The sequence below is a fragment of the Scomber scombrus genome, chromosome 23, assembly GCF_963691925.1.
Source record: "Scomber scombrus chromosome 23, fScoSco1.1, whole genome shotgun sequence".
Lineage (NCBI taxonomy): Eukaryota > Metazoa > Chordata > Actinopteri > Scombriformes > Scombridae > Scomber > Scomber scombrus.
This window is the reverse complement of record NC_084992.1, coordinates 21,609,461-21,632,283: the sequence shown is the minus strand read 5'-3', so window position 1 is coordinate 21,632,283 and position 22,823 is coordinate 21,609,461. Positions and strand designations below refer to the sequence as shown.

The 22,823-nt window shown below is 38.0% G+C and overlaps 2 protein-coding genes across 2 annotated transcripts in view; one reads left to right on the top strand and one right to left on the bottom strand.

Moving 5' to 3' along the window:
* Positions 1 to 8,005, top strand: part of rap1gds1 (RAP1, GTP-GDP dissociation stimulator 1) — a 28,992-nt gene extending 20,987 nt beyond the window's left edge. The window contains exons 9-15 of the mRNA XM_062444358.1: positions 1,252 to 1,383; positions 1,672 to 1,806; positions 2,787 to 2,912; positions 3,060 to 3,199; positions 3,567 to 3,693; positions 4,178 to 4,306; positions 5,254 to 8,005. Of these exons, the coding sequence (XP_062300342.1) occupies positions 1,252 to 1,383; positions 1,672 to 1,806; positions 2,787 to 2,912; positions 3,060 to 3,199; positions 3,567 to 3,693; positions 4,178 to 4,306; positions 5,254 to 5,381 (917 nt within the window). The 3' untranslated portion in view covers positions 5,382 to 8,005. The remainder of the gene's footprint in view (positions 1 to 1,251; positions 1,384 to 1,671; positions 1,807 to 2,786; positions 2,913 to 3,059; positions 3,200 to 3,566; positions 3,694 to 4,177; positions 4,307 to 5,253) is intronic.
* Positions 8,006 to 9,215: 1,210 nt separating this feature from the next.
* Positions 9,216 to 21,012, bottom strand: LOC134005455 (tetraspanin-5-like). The gene is made up of 11 exons (XM_062444357.1): positions 20,641 to 21,012; positions 19,108 to 19,158; positions 18,040 to 18,186; positions 17,760 to 17,930; positions 16,397 to 16,522; positions 14,323 to 14,370; positions 13,756 to 13,872; positions 13,578 to 13,639; positions 12,619 to 12,730; positions 11,647 to 11,688; positions 9,216 to 11,544 (listed from the first exon to the last, which is right to left on the bottom strand). Exons 1-9 carry the CDS (start codon positions 20,719 to 20,721, stop codon positions 12,658 to 12,660), a joined length of 876 nt encoding a protein of 291 aa, XP_062300341.1. The 5' UTR covers positions 20,722 to 21,012; the 3' UTR covers positions 9,216 to 11,544; positions 11,647 to 11,688; positions 12,619 to 12,657.
* Positions 21,013 to 22,823: the final 1,811 nt, after the last annotated feature.

Sequence of the window (22,823 nt, the reverse complement as noted above, 5' to 3'; positions counted from 1 at the left end):
AGGAGTCACAAGATTGAAATGAGAGAAGAGATGTGAGGAAGATTGGAAGCTTCAACACTAGAGTTTGATAGATGAATATCATGAGATGTAAGGAATTCCAACCAACCTCGTGATACAAAGAGAAACAGCTACTGAAATAATCAAAGTACAAGAATATGAAATGCAGATCTTAAAGCTGACTCAGCAATAATTTGATGGTTTAAAAATGACAGATGGTCTTTAATTCTGTACAAGAAGCCTAATTTCATTTTTACATTTCTGAGTCATATGAATTGAATATGAATCTTGTATGACTCAGCAAGAGTGACGTGGATGTCACATAATGATGTCCATGCTCTCCTTTCATTGGTGGTGAAGCAGCAGCAGCAGCAGCAGCACTGTGTGACAGTTGATACATGAAGTCTCAGCAGTGAGTGGTCAACATGTTGAGCTGCTGCTTGATAAATGTGCTCACTGTGTCACATTAAACTATCATCTGATATCAAAGTGATGAAGTCTCGCTGCCAAGAGTTACGGTAGACAACATGTTGGATGCTGGCCAATCAGAGCTCGACGTCTTATGTCACATATATTAGTTAGTGGTAAATTGGCGGGGACCGACTTCACTGTTCTTCCTGTGATTGAAAGTGAAGCTGGAACCATTCAAGGTCTCCGATCGGTGATGATGGGCTGTGACTGTTCAGACCAGCTGCTGTTTAAATGAGCCAACACACAGAAAAACCAAGCAATACATGAATAAATAAATAATCAATAAAAACAAAGTGAGGAAAAGCTATAATAACTCATGAATAAGAGATAAGATAGAAATGTAAAAATTCAGAATGCCCAAATAAAATAAAAGATAATAAAATATAATAAATAAATAATATAATAAAGTCATAAATAAAGTGGGGAGAAAACAGAAATGTGAGGTGGGGTATTACATTACTACATAATATTACATATTACATTACAGGGTGGGGATAGAAAAAAAAAAAGATAAGAAAATAAAATAATAAAACAACTAAGAGAAAATGTGATGACGTAGAACCAGACATAAAAGTTTGGAAACTATCAGGACATAAAAATAGAGTAAAATGGATAGTCCAAGAAGGAAAACAGGTTAAAACATCAAATAAGAGACAGATTAGAATCAAGAAAATAAAGTTCAAATATAAGCCGTATTAAAAAGGTAGGTTTTAAGTCAACTTTTAAATCATTTATCTGTATGACTGATGTATTGACTTGTATTGTCTCCACCGTGCTGTATAGATGAGTCCATGCAGAAGCTGTTTGAGGGAGGGAAGGGCAGCGTCTTCCAGAGGGTGCTGTCCTGGATACCATCTCATAACCATCAGCTGCAGCTGGCTGGAGCTTTGGCTATCGCTAATTTTGCTCGTAACGGTAAGCCGCACTTCACTTTGTCGTGGGATGAAGTTAAATAATGACATTGCAGAGTAAAACCAAGTAAAAACAGCTGCTGCTGCTGCTGTTGTATCTTTACTTCTTCTTATCTGTATTCACGTCAGCTGAGAGTGATGTGTAACAACAAAAATAAACAGAAAAACAGTGTTGAAAGTGATGTTTTACTGGAATTACTGAATAAATCATTTCTAACACTATGAGCCACAGGTACACAATGACACAATGTTAAGGTATCTCCTCTAACATGTTGTGTATTTCCATGTGTAGACGGGAACTGCATCCACATGGTGGACACTGGGATTGTGCAGAAGCTTCTGGAGCTGTTGGACCGACACGTGGAGGAAGGCAACGTCACCGTTCAGCACGCAGCTCTCAGTGCTCTGCGGAACCTAGCCATACCTGGTGAGCTACTACCACTGCGTGTCAATATCTATGATACCTGAATGGATCCCAGTGGACTCACTATCAGCTGTGATCATGTGGTGCATCATCATCATCATCATCATCATCACTGCACAGTCACATCTCTTTAACTTGCAACTTAAACAAAAAACAATACTTACTTACGTAACTAGCTGATCAGACATGGCAGAAATGAAATATAAGTATGTGTTAATTAGTATATAATAATGTTGTGAACTATATCAATATTATATCGATATCGGGATATGAGACTATACATCGTCTTAGATTCTGGATATCATGATATCGCGATATGTCATCAGTGTTGTCTTTCCCTGGTTTTAAATGCTGCAGACTGTTCTAGCTGTTCTGTTATTTACCTTTTACCCACGTTGTCTTTAAATCCACATTAATGATGATTATTATAAAAGTTTCATAGTGTAAATATTTTGTGAAAGCATCAACAGTCATCTCTACATTATTGTTGCAATATCCATATCGAGGTATTTGGTCAAAAATGTTGTGATATTTGATTTTGTCCATATCGCCCAGCCTCAGTATGTAATCAGCTGAAAATAAGAATTGTTGTGTTTTGTTAATTTTATAATGAGCGGCTCGTCATCAAGCTCGTTAACAAGCTTCAGCTGCTTTATAACAAGTTAATAATTAGAATCAGGTGTGTGAGAGTGGGGAGATACCTAAAACATGCAGGCCAGTAGCTCTACAGGTGCATGGTTGGAGACCACTGTCCTACACAGTTAGATGGGGAGAGGGAAGGCTATTCAATTTGTTGCAGTCTTCAACCTCACCACTAGATGTCACTAAACCCCTACACATTGTTCCTTTAAGTATCACCAATATTCTTACATACAGTACAATGAATATATTTGCTTACAATAAGACAAATGGCATCAGTCTTTGTCTAATATTGTTAGGATGGTGTTTTAGTGTGTTAAACTCTACTGTTTCTCTTTTTCTAGTGGTCAACAAATCCAAGATGCTGTCAGCTGGAGTAGCAGATGTGGTGTTGAAGTTTTTGCAATCAGAGATGCCTCCAGTCCAGTTTAAACTCCTGGGGACATTACGTATGCTCATTGATACACAAGGTAGAGATTTTACAGTATGCACCAGAATGTTGACTGTCACCTCACACACTGAGAAGCTGTGTATGATTTTTTTTTTTTTTTTTTTTTTTTTTATGGTGAAAATTGAATAAAGTGAAATGCATTTTATTCTGTGTTGTGTTGGTTCAGCCGAAGCTGCGGACCAGCTGGGGACCAATGGGAAACTGGTGGAGAGGTTAGTGGAGTGGTGTGAAGCCAAAGATCACGCGGGAGTGATGGGCGAGTCCAACCGCCTCCTGTCTGCTCTCATCAGACACAGCAAGTCCAAGGTCAGACACCACGCCGCTCTTACAAAGTCTATACAATACTTATATTACACATAGTGCTGAAACCTGCCCTCCAAACACATTGTAGGAAGAATCTCCTGTATTATCAGATCAACAAGAATATGTGGTTACATGTAAAACATAATTTAGTGAAGAAAATCCTTCCTTGACCTGACAGCTGTTAAGTGGTTTTAGTTGTTAGATAGTGAGTTTATTGCTTTAGTGCTTATTATTTATTGTTTATGCTTATGTAATAGATCAACCAGCAGAATAAATATCGAAAATCACAGATATGCACTATCTTCCACCCTTTTCCTGTTTGTCCTGCAATCTTTTTCTTTTCTTTTTTTTTCTTTTTCGTGGATTTCAGGAAGTGGTCAGAACTGTCATCCAGGGAGGAGGAGTCAAGCACTTAGTTACCATGGCAACAAGCGAGCACATGATTATGCAGAATGAAGCGCTGGTGGCTCTGGGTCTCATAGCGGCGCTGGATTTGGGTAAGAGCAAGAACGGAGGAACAAAGATACTAATTCAGACTTACACAGCAGTTTTTAGAGATAAATGTTCTTTTTCTATTTTTGAGTTCTAGCAGCTGATAGAGGATCTGTAGGATTGCTTTACTTAGACAGGAATCCAGCGTGATTCATGACTAAAAATGCTAAAAGCATGGATCAAAAACGAAGCAGACCAATTACATGATGCAGCTGTTCCTGAACAGCAGCTGTCACTATGGATACACACAACTGCACCGTACACTGCGTAAGGGTCTCACATTTCCTACAGCTACAAGTTCATTCATAAAAACAGATACAAAACACACCAAGATAAATGACCAAACACAAGCTGATATTTATACTTTACATTTTCAAAGGTTTAAACTGTGTTTGACTCAGAAGAAGAAGAACATTCCACTCGAGAATACTGAAACACTCCCTTCTAATAATCACAGTGATACACTAAGACTGTCTCTCTGGGTTTCAGTTGCAGCTGAGAAGGACTTTGTCGGAGCCAGTCTGGTGTCAGTGCTTCACAAGCTGCTGTCAGATGAGAGGAGTGCACCAGAGATCAAATACAACTCTATGATCCTCATCTGTGCAGTCATGGGATCAGGTGAGTCCACATGTCACAGCTGAGTCGGGTCATAAATGTCACACACTAGTACTTTTAATATTCCTGATATTGATATTTTTACAACTTACTTGTCATACCATTTACAAGACAGTATTTATAGGCAGATAATTCTCCAGTAAACTTTGATGATGTTGGTAATGGTTACTTTTTGAAATTGTGACAGTCAATATATTAACAACCACAGCTTCCGATTTCTATCAGTCATACCATTATTCCTAATTTATACTGTTTTATAAGTATATGTTTTATCATATCTTAGAAAGTGGCCTATTGCTATCGATGCTATTTGCTGCAACCTCCCCAGTGTAGGGATGACTTATCAAGCTCCATTCAATATGCAGAGTCCCTCTCTGTTTTTAAGAAAACACTTAAGACCCTGCTCTTTCATGAACACTTTGGCCCCTAATGGACTTTAAAATATATGTGCACTCATTACCTCTGTGCACTGCCTGGTGACACTAATGTCCTGTTGGACCTGAACTTGGCTTTACAGCACTTGCACACATTTTTCTCCCCTAACTACTAGATCCATGTTTGTGTTGTATTAACTCATGCGTATGTTGCTTTAGATTAAAAAAAAGTCTGCCAGGAAGGACGGAACTGTAATATTGTAACAAAAAACACCAAATAGATAAATAATGAACAATAAAAGCAGGAACTTAGGAAACGTTATCATAACTCTCATGAATCTGCAATAAGAATGTAAAAATGTAGAATAAGGTTAATACAAGATTAACATGTACCTGAGAGGGGAAGACTTTTAATGTAGAACCTCAATGCAAGAAGTGTTTAATACATAATAACCTACAGTTGAAAAGACTGAAACTATTTCATGAATGGGAACAATATTTTAATGTTCTTTTATGAGGTCTCTCATTACGAAGACTTAAAAATCTATCTTCTCTTTTTTCCTCTTCTCTTCTCAGAGCCGCTCCACAAAGAAGTCCAGAGCCTGGCGTTCATCGACGTGGTGTCCAAGCTGAGGGCTCACGAAAACAAAACGGTATCACACCAGGCGTCGCTCACGGAGCAGCGACTAACTGCCCAGAGCTAAATGACTGTGTTCGCCCCTCCCCCACCCCACCCCCAAAACCACGCCCACCCCACCCAACCCAAATGCCTGCCTGACCACCTAATCACCCGACGACACCTCATGACTGCTCTCCCCTGTGCCCCATCGTCATGTGCCAAGGTACCATGTCGCGTTAACTGCCAGCCAGACATACGGTCACGTCTCTATCCCCAACCCTCCGCCTCGCCCACCTCCAGCTGGGGTTAGACTGATGTGCATTTTAGACCGGCAATATTTTGTGCTGATGTATGAATCAGTAAATCTGAGCATTTTCTAATTGAATTTTTATGTTGAATGATAAGAATTCACCCAGAATGAATCACTGTTAGGGTGGAAGAGCCTCTGAAACTGTTTTTGACCACCACGGGATACCAAAACTCTCCTCTGAAAGCCATAATAATGAGATTTATTTAGGTGGGTTAGCACGTCCTCGAGGAACGGTGAGGCAGGTTTCATTCCAGGCTTTACAAGACTGACACCCATCATGCTTTTTGAGTCAAACGCTCAAGAGGTGGAAGCCATCTCTTTTTCTTTTTCTAAATCAAGTAACACATCAGTCTATCCCTGGTCCCCACCTCTACTTGTGCATGCATCTTCTGCTACAAGTAGCTCCACTGGAGCTGAGGCGCCATAGACAGCCTAACGCAATAGATAAAGAGAACAACTCTCTTTTACGACCATAGCTGTGATACCATCCGCCGGTAACCCAACAGTTAAAAAAAAAAAAAAAAAAAAAAAAAATGCACAAAACTACAAAAAAAACCACCCTTCCTGTCGTGATTTTTCTTTCATTTTTAAGAAAAAGCCGCCATCTATGATGTGCCCAGTCGTGTCCCATGTAGCTCAAGTATAAATTGACTAGAAACTGTGCATGTTTTAGTCCTGTTGAAGGTGTGCCAGTGTTCATTTTACCTCTCTACTGCTCGCATACTCCAAAGTACAGCCTGCCCTCCTCTACTGACACCTCCAGTCTTGTACACTCCTTTTTCTTTTTTCTTCTTTTTGCACTCGTTCTTTAAAAACATGGATCTCGAGATTTTATTCCGATTTTTAATTCCGCACTTGTCCAGACACAATCTCCCCGTTCCAACAGCTGTACAGTGAAGTTAAAGGTTAAAGTCTCCACCCCATGTTTGTTGAAAGAGAACTATGTAAGAACCCGGTGAAGCACAGAGCTGTAGTCAAAGTCTAGCTCCAAGACTGCGTGCAGTCAGGTTTATATCAAGAAAAAGTCCAAATTGGATTTAATAGTGTTTCCAACTGGAAATATAAGACATTAAAGAACAGTAGAGATGTTCAACTCCTTGCAGGAGCTCTGTTCGCCCTGACTTAGGACTGCCAAACAGTCCTGAATCACTATCATTAAAACTTGGACATTAACGGATGGTAGACAATCTTCTAAGTTGCCTATAAGATGGGTAAAAACAATGTCGGGTAGGTTAAAAGTAACAAAACACATAACTTCTTCGAATTTTAGTCTGACCATGAAAGGTCAATACAAACTGTACAATAAAATGCTCCATGAAGTCTTTTACATCCTTGTCTTTTACGTCTTACTTCGCACCCACCCGACAGATTTTCCACATTATAGTTCACTAACATCAACTTAACAAGATTTTCTTCCCTCCAGTGAGATCAAATCTTCAACATTACTCCCAGAAATGACACAAATGTCCAAGTTCCAGGAAATAGAGATGCAGAACTGTGATATGACAGTCTAAGATGAGGGCGAGAACTCTATGAACCGTATGAAAAGCTCGACATCGATTCAATAAATGCATCATGATTCTAATCAATGCTTGACAACCTCTACATACCAAGATTTCTACAGTTTAAATTCCTCCGTTTGCAGTTCCGTGGACAAAACTCAAGGAAATACCAATACAAATATTTTTGGGTAGCAGGAAATCATGGAGTAAACAACTGAAAAGCAGCCAAGAACGAGAAGAGACAAAGTCAATATAGGCATGAGACCACAGCCAAGATCATGATTCACTCCCTGATCCTGTTATAACACACAATAATACAATAATACCCCTGAAAATCTCCAAAACCGGGGACATTGATGTGTGCTGTAAGAAAAGAAGGGAGTGTCATTTTAACAGTACGAAACAAAGCAGCCACCATTCCTACATGTGTGTTTACAGTATGTATGTGTGTTCTGAATGTACTGTTTGGGGTAGGCAGCGTGGAGCAAAGTCTGGATTCAGACGTGAATAAGCAATTGGACGCAAACAGAACAGTCAGCCGTTGAACCGCCTGACCGCCGCCACCACACAGGATCCTCTTTGTATATGACGGTTGGTTCTTCTAGTGGAAGGGATCTCTGCTAACATGATAATCTCAGCATGTCCGACACTGTACCGACACCCTGTTAACACGCCAACGGTGTGTTTCCTGGTCTGGGCCCACGCTTTTTATTTGTTTTGTTTTTTTTAAAAAGGTATGAATGGTTATTTATCAGATTAGTGCTCTTCTAAAAGACACATGCCAGTGGAGATGTATCCATAGTAACTGCGTAAATTACTATAAACTTAAATGTTTGTTGTAAATGTCATGAGTTGTACATTTGGAGGATTGTAACACAGCAGATAATAAAAGATGATAGCTGGTGATGGCTGATGTCTTTATTTTCGTCCAGTTATAAAGTATTTAGTGAAGCTGTCGGCTAAGCATAGCTCGTACCCTCTTAGTACCTGACACCTTTTCAACTCACTCAGGAGTCTTTGCCTCAGTTTGCTAACCTGACACACCAGATGGTTTGTTACAAGTCGTCCTTGAAAACTGTTTGGAAAAGGGCAGGCACTTAAAAAGTACTTGGCAGGTGATTGGATGAACCATCCGTGTGCCACTGAGCTGAATACAGGACTGAAAATGGCGCCCGTTCAGTCCAATAAGAATTGTTTGGCTGGCCAAAAAAAAGTTTCTTGTTTCCAGGTTTGCTTCCATGTTATGCGGCCCACTGAACATGCACAGTAGTGCCTCCCATGCAAGTTCCCCCTTGGCCAATAGACTTTACATTGTGATGATGTTACAGATATTTAAATTGGGGAGAAACCTTTTTGGGCTTCAGGGGTGTTTTTTTTGCTCGAGTACTGCGAATGACAACTTGGAAAAATTGGCTGCAAGGCTGAGTCCTATCCAGCTCTTATAATACATCCATAGTGTTACCATGTGAGGCAGCTTTCACGAGATCGAGCACGAGAGCGTAACTTGAAGCCTTACAAATTGAATTCTAACATATCACGAATCCAGCTGCCTCGCAAGGAAATCAGTTTTCACCACTGAAAGCAAATTTTCATGTTTTTGCATAGCTGGTTGTTACTTTGAATGCAACTGATATGAAATGAACATTTGAAATGCACTTTGTTTGAACATGCCTCAAGACAGTAGGATAAGCTAATACTGCTTTATCCATATTTCCCTTAATATTAAATCCATAATACTTCCTTTTATTCTCAGATGAAACAATTGCGGTTATTGCTAATAACACAATAGGGCCCTTTGGTGCTTACACACTGTGAATTTTTAGTTCAGACAGAACACAGATTGAAATCTTAAATTCCCTTCCCCACCCCCCCACCCCAACATTTGAACTGTAGTTTTTGAGTAAAAGATGACAACCCAATTAGCATTCAGCTTTTAACCATCTGGGATCTTTTCTGGAAGCGAGTTATCAGCTATAAACGGAATCAAGACTAGTTTGCGTCTGCAGCGACAGACACCGAAAGATGTCCCAAGAAATACCGACAGACGACGTGTGGGAAGTGCAATGCATAAACACAGCCGTAAACTCTTGGCGCCAACAAAAAAAAAAAAATCATTTTTAATCCTCAAAAATTCAAAGAACTCAATATTTTTGTCGTCTTTATTAATTAATTTTTTACTTGATATTAAAACCAGTCAAATTTTAACAGGACATGAGACAAAAAAAAAGAGAGGAGGTAGTTACATTACAATGCTTGTGGGAAATACTGTGAGCTAAATAATCCATGGAAGTGATGTAGGTAGTGATGAGTGAGAGGTACCAGAGCACTTTACATCCTAAAAGTCCCGCCACATTCACTGTACTGTGAGGAGTTTAAAGTGACAAGTCAGCTTCAGTATTGAACATTTTGACTTTGCGGTTGCACCAGAGACCCAAATCACAATTATAAAGTATCAAAAAAAAAGCGTTCAATCTGAGCAGCTGACTACAATACTTCGACAAAATGAGCGATTTAAGCTTTTTAAGCAGGTATCACTTTAACATTTAAAATTAACAGAAAAACAAGCACTTTTTATTTTGAAAATCCATGTATACTGGTCAGTTCTGCATCAAAATACACACAGTGAAAGACAGTAATGGGATTACATGTGCCAGGGTTGTTTTCATTCAAATAAGAGACGATAGCGAAAATGTACTAAAATGCCGATCTCACAATATGAAGAACTAACGAATGACTTGTTCCTTGGTTTATATTCCAGCTTTACACCAAACGTCATTTAAACCTGGTAAGTGAGTCATCCTGCTTGAATATAACCTCCTTGGTGAAGGCAATAATCACAATATGAAATGAAATGACAGTGGGTGCACAGCTAGATACATTTTGTGGTCATGTGTGTATGGGGGCTTAAACATGTCTTTTTTTATTTTATTTTTTTTTTACCTTTTTTCTTTTTTAACACTTATCCAGACCTTTTCTCTAAAAATGTCAAAGATGGGAATACAGGGTAATCATTTTACAAGCCTTAGGGATCGTCATGGTAACCCCTGTACGAATTACAATGACTTCTAGAACTGTGTATCACTTGCAGTTTTTCAACAATAGCGCCAATTTCATGTCCAGGTTTTGTTACTAATAAACTACGCTATTTGTTAATAACTTTGAGAAATAAAATAACTCTTGTTTCTCTTCATCCCTTCAATCCATTTAAAATTTAAACAATTGGTTCAGATGTTGTCAAAGTCTTTCTAAATATCACACTCTGTACAAATGTTACTGATATTCATACTGGCTTTGCTATTCCCTCATAGCATGACTACAATGTAAGAAAAGGCATTAAATTGAGTGAGTATTTTTACAATGTTACTGGCTTTTTTTTTGGTAGAAATTCCCTCTTTAGGTGCCGTACTATGACATTCCTGGATATGTCCTCATAGTGGCTCAAAGGTTAGTGGACCTGATCCCTGTTTTTTTTTTTTGTTTTTTTTACAGTGTAGTCACCATACAAAGGGATCACTTTACAGCCAGTATGGACAGCAACCAATAACTCTTTCAACATACACTGCATGAGTTTTGTAGATTCAAGTTATACTTAAAAAACATTCAAACCTGTGTTTGATTTAAATCAGTAAATATCCAACTGTGTTGCTCGGAATTCGTAGCGCTCGATCAAGCTAAGTAGCAGTAGCAGTAGCAAAATCAATAATGGAAAATAATCTACTCCCATCACTCAATTAACTGAGATCCCTTTTAGCCCATTAGCTGAGTAATAACTCATTATGCTAAATAGTTCAAGTCCTTTGTTGTCATTTAGGATATTTAGCACAGTACACACAAATATCCACGCTGTTGTTCGACAGTCAAAGAGTAGATGTTCGCTGAACGGTAATTAAAAATTCATTGTTACTGTAACAATTAAACTTGTCTTTTTAATTTGCCTGATAATGCAGAATGTTCAGCTATTAAATGAAAAGTCCTGGAATCTGCTGCAATACACAAAAAGACATCCTCCTGTAGTAAAAAAAACGGTGCAAAATGTATGACTGAGCGGTGGGAAAGCAAGCACTGAACTTTAAAACAAGCACATCCTCAGTTTCTTGGATACAACTATTTCACAGTCCTACAGAATACAATGTTTTTTTTTATAAGCAATGGAGCCTTATTTCCACAGTGAAAAATACTGATCTAATATCAAAAAGATGTATCAAAACTCCTACTCCTCTACGTGTAGCTATCAAAACGAGCATTGTGACGGTCCGCATGTAGTGCATGTTTTAACCTTCCTCTCCAACAATGTTTTTACAGTAGTCACACACAGTGTTATATATACAGAGCTTTTCACATATTAGTGCCTTGAAAAGAAGGTGCTGGTTCAGTGAACAGAATGCAGGTGCGGGTGCTCCTTGACGTTTCCATGGAGACGCATTCAAGTCCCGGAGCTGACAGAAAGAAAATCGACAAGACAAGTAAGATTAGTTTCCATTTTTATATGATACTTAATTTGGTTTGTAAAGTTCGATTTCATTAAAAGGAAAGGTCACCTGTTAAGAGTCAAAATGCTGCTTCAGCATTAGGTAAAGAAGCTGGAGAAAAAGAAGACAGAAAGCTGGATTCATTAGAAAGCTTAGAAATCATCTACAGGACTCCAACGCCCGTTGGACTGAGGTTCAACAACTGGGACGTAAAAGATGAGGACACAAAGGAAAGCAGAGAAGTCAGGGTGGGAATGGCTAGAAAATAGTTGTGTAAAGGATCAGCGGTCTAAACTAAAAGCTGGAGATAAAAGACAGGGGTGCAAGATGAGACGGACAAAATACAAAAAAATCTCTTCAGTTGGACACAGTTATAGTGAGTGGAAAAAAAGGCCACGAACAAAGTTATAGTAGTTTTTCTGAACGTCTAGTATGGAGTCTGGAGCGTCATATGGAGTCATTCTGGATATTTTCAGTGTTTAATTATAATCAGTTAACAAAACTATGATTGGCCAGCTGATAGAGAACTTAACAGCTGGCCAATCAGAGCTCCTTCTGCTGTTTATTTTATTTTTAGGTGGCACACGTCTTTTTAAATGAAAGCCATGGAAACATTCATGTTAAAACAGGAAACAAATCAATTGCAACATATAATTCAAAGGTTAGAGACATAAAGAAATAGTGTAGTTCAAAAAGTGAAATTAAGGTCTTCTGTATATTCAATGATGCTACTTTTTTTTTTAAATTAATGATTATTTAATTATTTAAGTCATAATAAGGAAATATAATTATTTATAGGGAAATAATTGAATGCTAATAATTAATTTACAATTACATTTTAAAAAAATGATTCATTTATTAATGTAACAAAACAAAAAAAATGACTCTTTTGGCACACTTCAGCCTCCATACATTACATTAAGGATAGGATTAATATCCAGCTTTTAACTCTAAATGAAACACAACACAAAACAGATCATCCATCCAATCAGAGCAACGCTCAAGACAAAGACAACGACCAAATGGATCCATCACACCCACCGGCTACAAACACACATACAGCATGTGTGTGTGTGTGTCTCATGAGTAGTAAGCCGATGCTTTCTTGCCGGAGTGAGGTGGGAGTCGACGCATGGAGAGAGGGGGGGGCACCCTGACGAAGCATGAAGGAGGAAGAATGAGGTGTGAGGTGAGTTTTTGGCATTGTGATGGTAAAGGCTCAGTAACCCTCCTCTCCTTTAACCCCCTCGGCCTGCTAAAGGGAATGTTTAGTGTGTAACTAGTGCACTCACAATGTGGATTTTGTCAGAACGAGATAACATGGGTTTTCTGCTGATATGAATGTGTTAACAAGCTATGAATCTTGTGCTGACAATATAAACTGTAGAACTCTTTTTCTCACTAAATAACTGGTGCACTTAAGACACGGATCTTGTGCAAAATCTAGATATAGAAATGGATCTCTGATTATACTGTATCTGAATTTTGTGTGAAAAAGATGCACACAAGACCAAAAACTTTAGTCACTTTAGTACCTCCATACAGTCTTATTATAATTCTTTCTTCTTTTTTTTTTTAAATTCCAATTAAGCAAAATGTGGTAATTTGTTATTTCTTAATTACCTTGATGTTTTTTATTGGAGAAGATAACAAGAAAAATACATCTAAATGACATTATTAATGGCATTGCTAATTATGACCACAGCTGAGTTTCAGACAAAATGAGTTCATGTATTTCTAATATAACCTGCCTGTGTTTAATCCATATAATTGCTACATTAAATGCTCAAATTTGATCTTCACAATGTATCTATAAAAGGGGGGTCTGGGAGACTCTTTCAGACTCGTCAGCATATATAATATGACAAAGAGCTGAAATGTCTCATGTCGTGAAATGAGAAAAAGATGAATGGAAACCAAAGAAGGAGTGCATGGAGAGGAGGGGGAACTGTGCCGTCTGTATGAGGATACATGAGACACTGATGTGATTGTTTTCTTACCAGCTCGCCCGCACGGCTTCGATGTCACTCACTAAGTTTTGGGCCAAACAAATCCCAAAGATCTGTGGATGGAAGAAGTGGCAACATGAGACATTTTGAAAGATAAGAAGAAAAAATTATGTTTTTTGTTTTAGGCTTCTTTTTTTTTTTTTTTTGAAGGTGAAAGATGTGAACTGGCCTGCAGTAGCGCAACTCCGATGAATATTCCGGCCACCAAGGTGAGGTTGTCCTGCAGCCACTTCTCAAACTGTGGCACACAGCCTTTTACATTGATGTAGTCCTTCTGTTCAGAGTCCTGGCAAGAAAACAAACACCTGTAGTAAACTTTATATGTTTATGTAACACCCATTTAACCCAGTACAGGCATACTGTAAATCCAAAATGTGTTTAGCCTAGCTTAGCATTAAGACTAGAAACATAAAGTCTTTTTATCAAATAACAAGTAAACAAGTAAAATCCACTGTGGACAAAAAGAGATTTAAAAAAATAAGCAAATAAATAATTTTGATATTCTAATTGTGAATAAGAAGTTAAAAAAGGGATATTTTTAAAAATGTCTGGGAGAAAAATAAATGTGCTAATTGGACTGTGCTAAAACCTGTACTGGTGGTTTGTCCAATGAGAAGCTATTGAATGAAATGTTACATTTTATATGAATATCACAGATTCATTAAAAAGCACACAAAGAATTGAGAGGAAATGAAATGAGTCAGAGTGAGTAGAGTAGAGACATCATGTTACTTACTGGTTTAGCTCTAATGTCATATCCACACTGAGTGTTTATTACGTCCTCCTGCAGACAAAGAGAATGAACGTTTATAGTATCTCACTTATTGAAAAGCAACGTTTGACATAAGAAACTATAATTAATGTGCAACTTCTCATTGGTACAAAATGTTCATACATGCTGTGTTCATCAATCACAATCTGTATGATAATGTACCATAGATGTTAACCAGCTGCCACACAAACACTTTTTTTATTTTAAATATTTAAACTGTATTGAAAACATTTCATCTCATTTTACATTTTTTTAAAGCATTTACAACATTTCCAGCATGTGATTATGGGCTACACCTGACAACCTGACATATGTGAGATAACTCATTGAGTTGCATTACATCATCAGCCCCATCATGACTTTCAAAGTTTACAGTGTCCATATACCATATTTATTGCATTTGATTCTATTTAACTTCATTTCTCTCTGGTTTAGTATGATTCATTTAATGCTTTTTTACTTTGCACATTGTATCACCTGGACCACCTGATACCAGGCGGGGAGTTCTGGTCCTCTGAAATGATGCGAACGCGGAAGTAACTTAAAACTGCATTCTATCAAAAGGTCACCAGGGGGCGACCGTTTTGGTGTCAAAAGGACTTCCGTCTCTATACAAGTCAATGGAGAATTCACCAACTTCTCACTTGATTTTTAACCTCAGTAAACGTTTTCAAAATGTGTTTATGGTCTCAATCGCTAGTTTAAAGCCTTCTTCAATGCAGTATGATGTTCATTTGTGAAATTTTGGCCTCCCTGATTTTATATTTGACGATAAAGCAGGGTATGCATTAGGGCGTGGCTACGTTGTGATTGACAGGTTCAGGAGGGCGCCTCTTGCTCCTCCTGATGCCCATATAAGTAGAATCCGTGTTTGTTTTTTTACCCGGCATGCACCGGACATTTTTGAAGATGGCGCTGCCCGGATCCGAAATTATTCGCTTCCAAGCAGCAGTCCACAAACCAATAGGTGACGTCACGGATGTTACGTCCATTTTATATACAGTCTATTGGCGCTTTTCCACTACACCGTTCCAGCACGACTCGCCTCGGTTCTTTTTGCGTTTCCACTAGGGAAAGTACCTGGTACCTGATACTTTTTTAGTACCTGCTCTGGTGAGGTTCCAAGCTAGCCAAGCCGGTACTAAAATGTGACGTCGACACACTGCTGGCCGCTGATTGGTAGTTGTCGCTGGAAGAGTCATGAGCCGTCCCACACAAGAATCAAACCCGGCATTTTTAAATACCGGCAGCAGCGTTACAACCATAGTTACATCCATACGGCTCAATTTTCTTGCTTTGTGTGTGACAGAAAGCCACATACAGCAGCAAGTACACCACTGCCTCTATGTCCTCCATTGTTTATGTGTTTTGTGTCGCGTATAAAACGAAGTCACGGCAGTGTCGCGGAGCCGTGCTATGACGACCCCGCCCACGTTGAGTAGGTACTTTTTTGTAATGGAAAAGGTCTGTTCTGGAACCGTGCCGAGTCGAGGCGAGCCGAGTCGTGCAGAAACTGTGTAGTGGAAAAGCGCCATATGCCTGATACCAGCAACAACTGACACCAGCACTACAGAGCCCTGTCAGCTTTAAGGTAGGAAACACTAACATGAACTGTATTCAATTGTCTTTTCCCTCAAGCATAGAAATGTTTACCTCCCCAAAATACACAAAGGAAATCGTTTTATATATTTCCCACAAAACATATTTTTCATGTAGACCTGTGGACACTAAAAATGACTGTGTGAAAATTGTACCTACTTTGGGTCAATTTAAGAACTTTACACAGTGGCTGTTATTTTGACACAGCTTTAGTTCAAAATTGCCACCACAAAGGTGTAGTTTCTTGTACTAAACATTGTCCGTATGACATTCAAAAGACATTCATAGACAGACAACCTCTGGTCTTGAGTGGCTTTCTGGGTAACATTAAGCCAGTATTGTATTGTATTGGTTCTATATTGCCCCAGACTGGGAAATATTTTAGCCCAGTGAGTTTCAATGTGTATGAATGAATGCATTCAGAGTGAGGGGTTCTTACCGCTGGGTCCTTGGTGCAGCAGGAGAAGGGGACTCCACACTTTTCTCGACTGGGATTCGCATCAGTACAGTTAAAGTAGATGTTGAGGTTCCAATCATCTGCTCCAAACGCACCACAGCAGTCCCACTGAAGTCAAGAGAAGAAAACGTGTGTGAAATAGTTAAGAACTCTTTCCGGTATTAAAAATAGCCTCTGTTTGTAGACGGAGATGATAGACGAGCTTTTTTCAACGGGCAGTTTAATACATTAATGGATTTAAAAGCATCACAAGTGGACATGATTGGTTTGTTGACCTGGTTGGCTCCTTTCATTCAAGGAATTACATAAATCCAATCAGAGCAGCTTGAGTGCAAAGCTCAAATGAATTATCTGTTGTTGTTTTTTAATCTTTGCCTGGAAGAACCTAGCGTAAAAAAGTGTCTCGCAAACGTTTTCTTCATGAAGATTCTACATAAGAATCATTCACATTTGTCTGATGTAGCTAAAGTGAAAAGTTTCAGTTCCAGAAGCAAGACAATCTCATTTAAAACCACAAAGACTTTCATAATAATACAAATGACTAAAAATACAGTCTTGAAAAAACAAAGTAATTCCATTGTTTTTTTACAGGGAGGTTTTAAACAAACAAGCTGTCTGTTTGTCTGACTGCTACCATCGTGTTGGACCTATTTTTGGCGATGTCGCTGCATCATGTCAGCAATTACTTTGGTGAGTACATTGTTATCATAACTGATAATAACCAATACCAGAGGCAACAAAAATAAAACCCCAGCTGCGGACAATCCCAAGAGCATAGAGGGAAGTAAAGATAATGATAAGGAAGCATAAGAAAAACAGTGATGTATGATGTCAGATACTAAACAGTCAAAATTCCAAAACTTCAACTTCCGCTTCATTTGTGATGTGTTTTTCTACCTTAGTCACACATGCCAATAAACAGCCAATCCTTCCATATCCTTGGTTGCCGAAGATGTTTAATGTAGTTGAAAGCCCCATAAAAGGCTGATAAGTGGACTTTTAGTTAAGATTATTGGGGTGCTCCTGTGGCTAAGAGGTAAAAAGTTGACCATGAACCGTAATATCCCTTCAAGTCAAAAGCCAGAACTGCAACTTGCTCTGAATGCTTTATTTATGATGTGTTTTTTCTACCTTCATCACACATGACAATAAACTGCCATTCATTCCATTACCTTGGTTGCTGAAGTTTGTTGAACATAGTTGAAAGGCCCAGAAAAGGCTAATAAGTGGACCCTTATTTAAGATTATTAGGGTGATCCCATCAAAAATTGACCATGAACCGCAATATCCTTGGTTCAAATCCAATATCTAGTATCTGAGATATCTGTAGCCTCTCTCAACTTACGTATTCCTGAGTGAAATCGATGAGGTTCTGTAGATCGATGTCGTCCCGATACGCCCGGATGTTATTGTTGATGAACAGGTTCAACTGGTCTTTAATCCAGTCCTTAAAGACAAACGCCAGGACCCCCGTCGTCAACTCCAAGAAGAAGATGATGCCCAGGAACACAGAGAACTACAGCAAAAAGAAGAAAGAAGATAATAAACACACACTTATAACTTGTAGTATTTTGATATCACTCATCACTAAGGAGATAGAAGCTTATTTCTAGCATGGAACATACAAACTTAAGCAGAAAAGTGTTTTCCCGCAATGCTCCGATGCATCCGGCAAAGCCCAGTATGAACATGACCCCTCCAACCACCATGAAGAGCCAGACAGGGTCTAGACCTCCCAGATCTGTGATGGACGAGATGTTGGACAGAACTCCCTGGAGGGAAAAGAGACAAAGCACAACAACTCGCTCAGTCTGAGACAGGCAGCTGCGTCTCTTTGAGGGCAACATACACACTTGCCCAAAGGGCCACAGTGACATAAATAAGATTAAACTAAAATGAACTCAGTGGGGACGCTGCTGCAGCAAGAAGATATTAAAAAAACAGACAAAAATAAAATGTCTGATCCTTGCAGTTTTGATTTGATATATTTAAAGAACTATTTATATTTAGAATACTACACTGGATATTATTATATGAACTGATTCGCTGAGCTAGTTAATTTGGTTACAAAAAAAGGTGTTCTAAACTTATTGAATGAAGTTTATGTGAACCACTTTCACAAGATTAGACACTGGATACTTGGAATGTAAAGGTGCATTGATTTTTTTGGCCACTAGATGGCAGTAGAGCAAAAACATGGCATCTAACCTATTCTCATTGGTTTATAAAATCGAGACACAGAGCAACACTCTTTGGAATCCTGTTTTTGTCCACCTGATGATTGCAAGTTAAATATTCACTCTCTTTTAGCTCTGTTTTGGTCTCTTTAGCTGCTAACTGCTCCACTTTGTTCACCAACTAGTCACTAATTGTGTTTTTCTGCTGTTCGGTGCTGAGCAAAAACTTTCAAATTACACATGGTTAACCATTGATAGTAAACAATATATTGATGAGTGCAACTTTAATTGGCAGTGTGGCATTCAAATGATCAATAAAATAAAATATAATCATTATTAAATTAGCATTTAGCTGCTTGAATCTGAAAAAAAGCATTCTGACCTTTATTGACCAACACCAGAGCAATGTACACATGTTAATTGTGATTGTAGGAATAAAAACATAAAAGCATTTCTCCAATGTAACTAATAATACAAATTATAATAATAACAATAATTCAGAATGTCTGTACTCACCTTTTCACTCCATGCCCACAGTCCAATTCCTACTAAGGCCATGCCCAGCAGCTGCAAAACAACAGTCATGTCATGTTACTGGGATGATGTGCTGATTCATAGTGACATGGTGGCCATCTGTCACATTGATATTAAATGAAAATAAAAATATATTTCCTCTGGAGGCCACTGTGATCCTGTGATGCTGGATCAGTAAAGTTTGACTAGTTTTTTTTTTCTGACTTTATAAAAAATCATCTCATATGGTGTCATTTCATATTCTTACCCTTGATGTCATAGTGAGGTCATCAGGGTTATCTCAGTTTCTGCTCGATTTAAAACAGTCTGATGAAAGATGCTATCAAGTTGCATTATGGGAAATGTAGTGCAATGTTTTTGGGATGTGAGCCAAATAGTACTTTTGGAGTGGGGGGGGGGGGGTTTAAAAGTCAGCATATCTCCACTTCTGCTGCTCGGATTTGGATCCATTAAAAAAGAAACCATTACCTACAAGCCCACCAACTTTATGACTAAATCACTCAGGAGCTCTTTAATTTGACTGAAGATTAATGACAAATTTTGATAATCTAGTAATCACTTAAGTCATCTTCCACATTAAATCACACACTAAAACACTGTGTTTATCTCATAAGCTATTAAGTTAATACAACATGTATAATAGATAGGGGGGGGGGGAAATCAATAAATTATCTCCCATGTTTCATCTTTTGTTTTATTACTAATTACTTCATTATTAATAAAATGTCTTTAATTAAATATCTATTTCCGTTTTGGACTGTTTGTCAGACAATAGCAGTTTTAAGATATAAACTTGGGCTGTGGGAACTTTTGGTGAGAATTTTTTTTGGACTATTTTATAATTTATGATAATAAAAAAGAAAGAGACAATTCAGCAGAATAATCAATGATATTAAATATTTGTTAGTTGTAGGCCTCCTTGACAATATAGCTGACTTAATCACACAGAGGCTATCTACTATTTATTAGACATGGATGACATCACTTTTTAAAGCATTTACGTCATGCCTTCAGTTCTTTAGTATGATTTAAAATGTGTTTATTTATGTGTGGTTATGTCCTGGCTGTGTGTGTATGATAGTGAGCAGACTGTGTGTGTGTGTGTGGTTATGTCCTGGCTGTGTGTGTATGATAGTGAGCAGACTGTGTGTGTGTGTGTGGTTATGTCCTGGCTGTGTGTGTATGATAGTGAGCAGACTTTATGTGATAGTGATGTGAGTGATCAGGCTGCAGCTCGCTCAGGCTCAGCTGTCATTACTTCACTACAAAAAGCCGATTAGCTGTCAGTAGTGAACTGAGCCGCAGCTGCTTTTATCCACATATGAGTGCACACATAGGATCACAGGACATGGATGCATTATGAGCTCTAATATAAACTTGCATGGTAACACATCTATGATCGGATGTGATGATGATTCGGGCCTTCCTCCCTATTGGCCAGTGGACAGGATAACAAGGGAGCTATGCTGTAGAGTAGGCGCAGCCGCGTCCTACTTCAAATAAAAGCATTCTTACCCAGAACAGGATGTTGAATCCAAAAATGAAGTACTTGATGCAGCAGCTGACTTCGTTGCCTTTGAACTGATTCCCCGACATGTTTGAGCATCATCAGCTGTGCGGCTCAGCGGGAGGAAAAAAAAACGGGCCTGCTTCACAGGCTTTGTGTGCGCGATGGAGCAGGTTGAGCGCTCCGGAGATGCATCTCACTTTGTCCGCTTCAGACGTTCAGACAGCCGCTTAAAGTCCCATCCAGAACATGACGGAGAACCAGGACGATCACACACCTCTAATAAACACACAGCACCGCACAGATAACACACAGCAGTAATGGAACGGTCAGCTGTTTGCTGAGATATTGCGCCTATAGGAGGCGGTGCTGCTACTGCGGGTGGTCGTCGATGACTGGCTAGAAAACAGATTGAAAGATAGCGACCAGAGCCAATCAGATTTGAGGAAGGAGGGCGGCATTTCCTGTGTCTTTGATGACGTAAATACTAATAATCCATAGACTGTATATAAAGTAATAGTAATAGTAATAATCTCATATTTATATTCTTTTTTTTTTAAATTAAAAAAACTACTATAATAAAATAAATAATAAAATAATTATTTTTTTAAAGTAGGCCTATGTGTATTTTTTTTTTTTTTTTTTTTTTTCCCATTAACTTTTTTCTCTAAAAATTAAGTTAAAGTAAAAGATTTAAAAAAGCTTCAGTTTGATTGCTTTGTCTGACTAACAGTGTTGAATGATACGATATTTAATTCGTTGCTATATATGACAACAACAACAACAAAACAGTCACATTTGAGAAGCTGGAATAAGACTTGGCTTTTTTGCTTGAAAAATGATGAATTGATTATCAAAATAGTTTTTTGTCTTTCATTTAACTGTCCAATTATATTCTCAGTAAATATTATCTCCCTACATTATTGTGTAATGCAAAGCTATTCTTGCTTTCTGTTTTTCTTTCTTTCTTTCTTTCTTTTTGTCTGAAACGGTCAAAGTTGGTCTAAATGATATAACAGGACGTGACATGACCTTGTTGTCCTGAATAGTAGTTTTTTTTTTTTGTTGTTGTTGTTGTTGTTGTTGTGCCTAAAAACAGTCGAATTTAGTCTAAAATGTCTAACATGATTTGGTTGTGGGTTTGAATCCATCATGACATTTGTGTGTGGGTTTGACCCACTGTCCAAATACATGTATGTAGATATGCAGGTTATATCTCTTTATTATAGATATAGATTATGGTCATGATAGAACAAAATAATATGTACAAGGTAAGCCAATAATGAATTAGATTTAACATGTGGCTCCTGCATTAAATACTAATTACCACACACTTGTTTTGAAGACAGACCTCAAAGCAGTTGGCCAGTTCTCCTGGTTGGTAATCCAGTTTTGGATGAATGGAATCATAAACCTGTTGTTAGGTCCAATATTTCCCATCAGCCCTGCAGTTTGTGAACTTTAAAATGTTTAAATGAATGAATCAATTACAATTACAACCCACACGTACACAAAGGTGAACAAAACAAATTAAAAAGGTAGTATATTTATTATATGGCAGCTGAATTAAATAACAAAATAGTGTTCACGTCAGTTTAATGTGTTGTAGTTACACCCTATGTCCACTAGGAGGCAGCTGTTATTACAACCGCTAACTACACACAAACAGCGTCAGATCAGATCACTTCCTGTGGGAACTATCAAAAGAAAAGTTTATAGCTTAATTTTAATGCTTTAAATGAATATCTTTTTTGCTTTATTTCTGTATGTTTTGTGTTTTGAATGTTTTGAAGTGATAATAATTACAATAATTATAATGACAATAACACCATGAATAATGCATGATCATAATAATGATACTGATACTTTCAGAAATGTAACTGCACACATTCCCACCTGTTACAAGTTCTCCTAAAAAGTCCTAAAAAAAAAAAAAAAAAAAAAAAAAAGCATATGCAATATTTTAAATAGTAGTAATAATGTTATTCAAATGGATTTCATGTAGTTACGGTTTTGTCTGTTTTTAAAGTTACAGAACTTTAACCTCACCATTATAATATTTTATCCTCACCTTCTTAACTGTTTTGTGCTATAACATAATATCCATAAGAGTGGCGGGTAATGGTAACAGATTAGTAAGTTGACTTTAATAAATGAATATGAACACTGTACAGTGGTCCCAGTGGTAGAG

Coding starts and splice junctions, on each gene's coding strand:
- LOC134005455 (XM_062444357.1), bottom strand. CDS start 20,721: ATGTCGGGGAATCAGTTCAAAGGCAACGAAGTCAGCTGCTGCATCAAG. Junction 13,873..14,322: donor ATGACATTAGAGCTAAACCA/GTAAGTAACATG, acceptor TTTTCTTGCCAG/GACTCTGAACAGAAGGACTA. Junction 12,731..13,577: donor GAAGCCGTGCGGGCGAGCTG/GTAAGAAAACAA, acceptor ATGCTTCGTCAG/GGTGCCCCCCCCTCTCTCCA.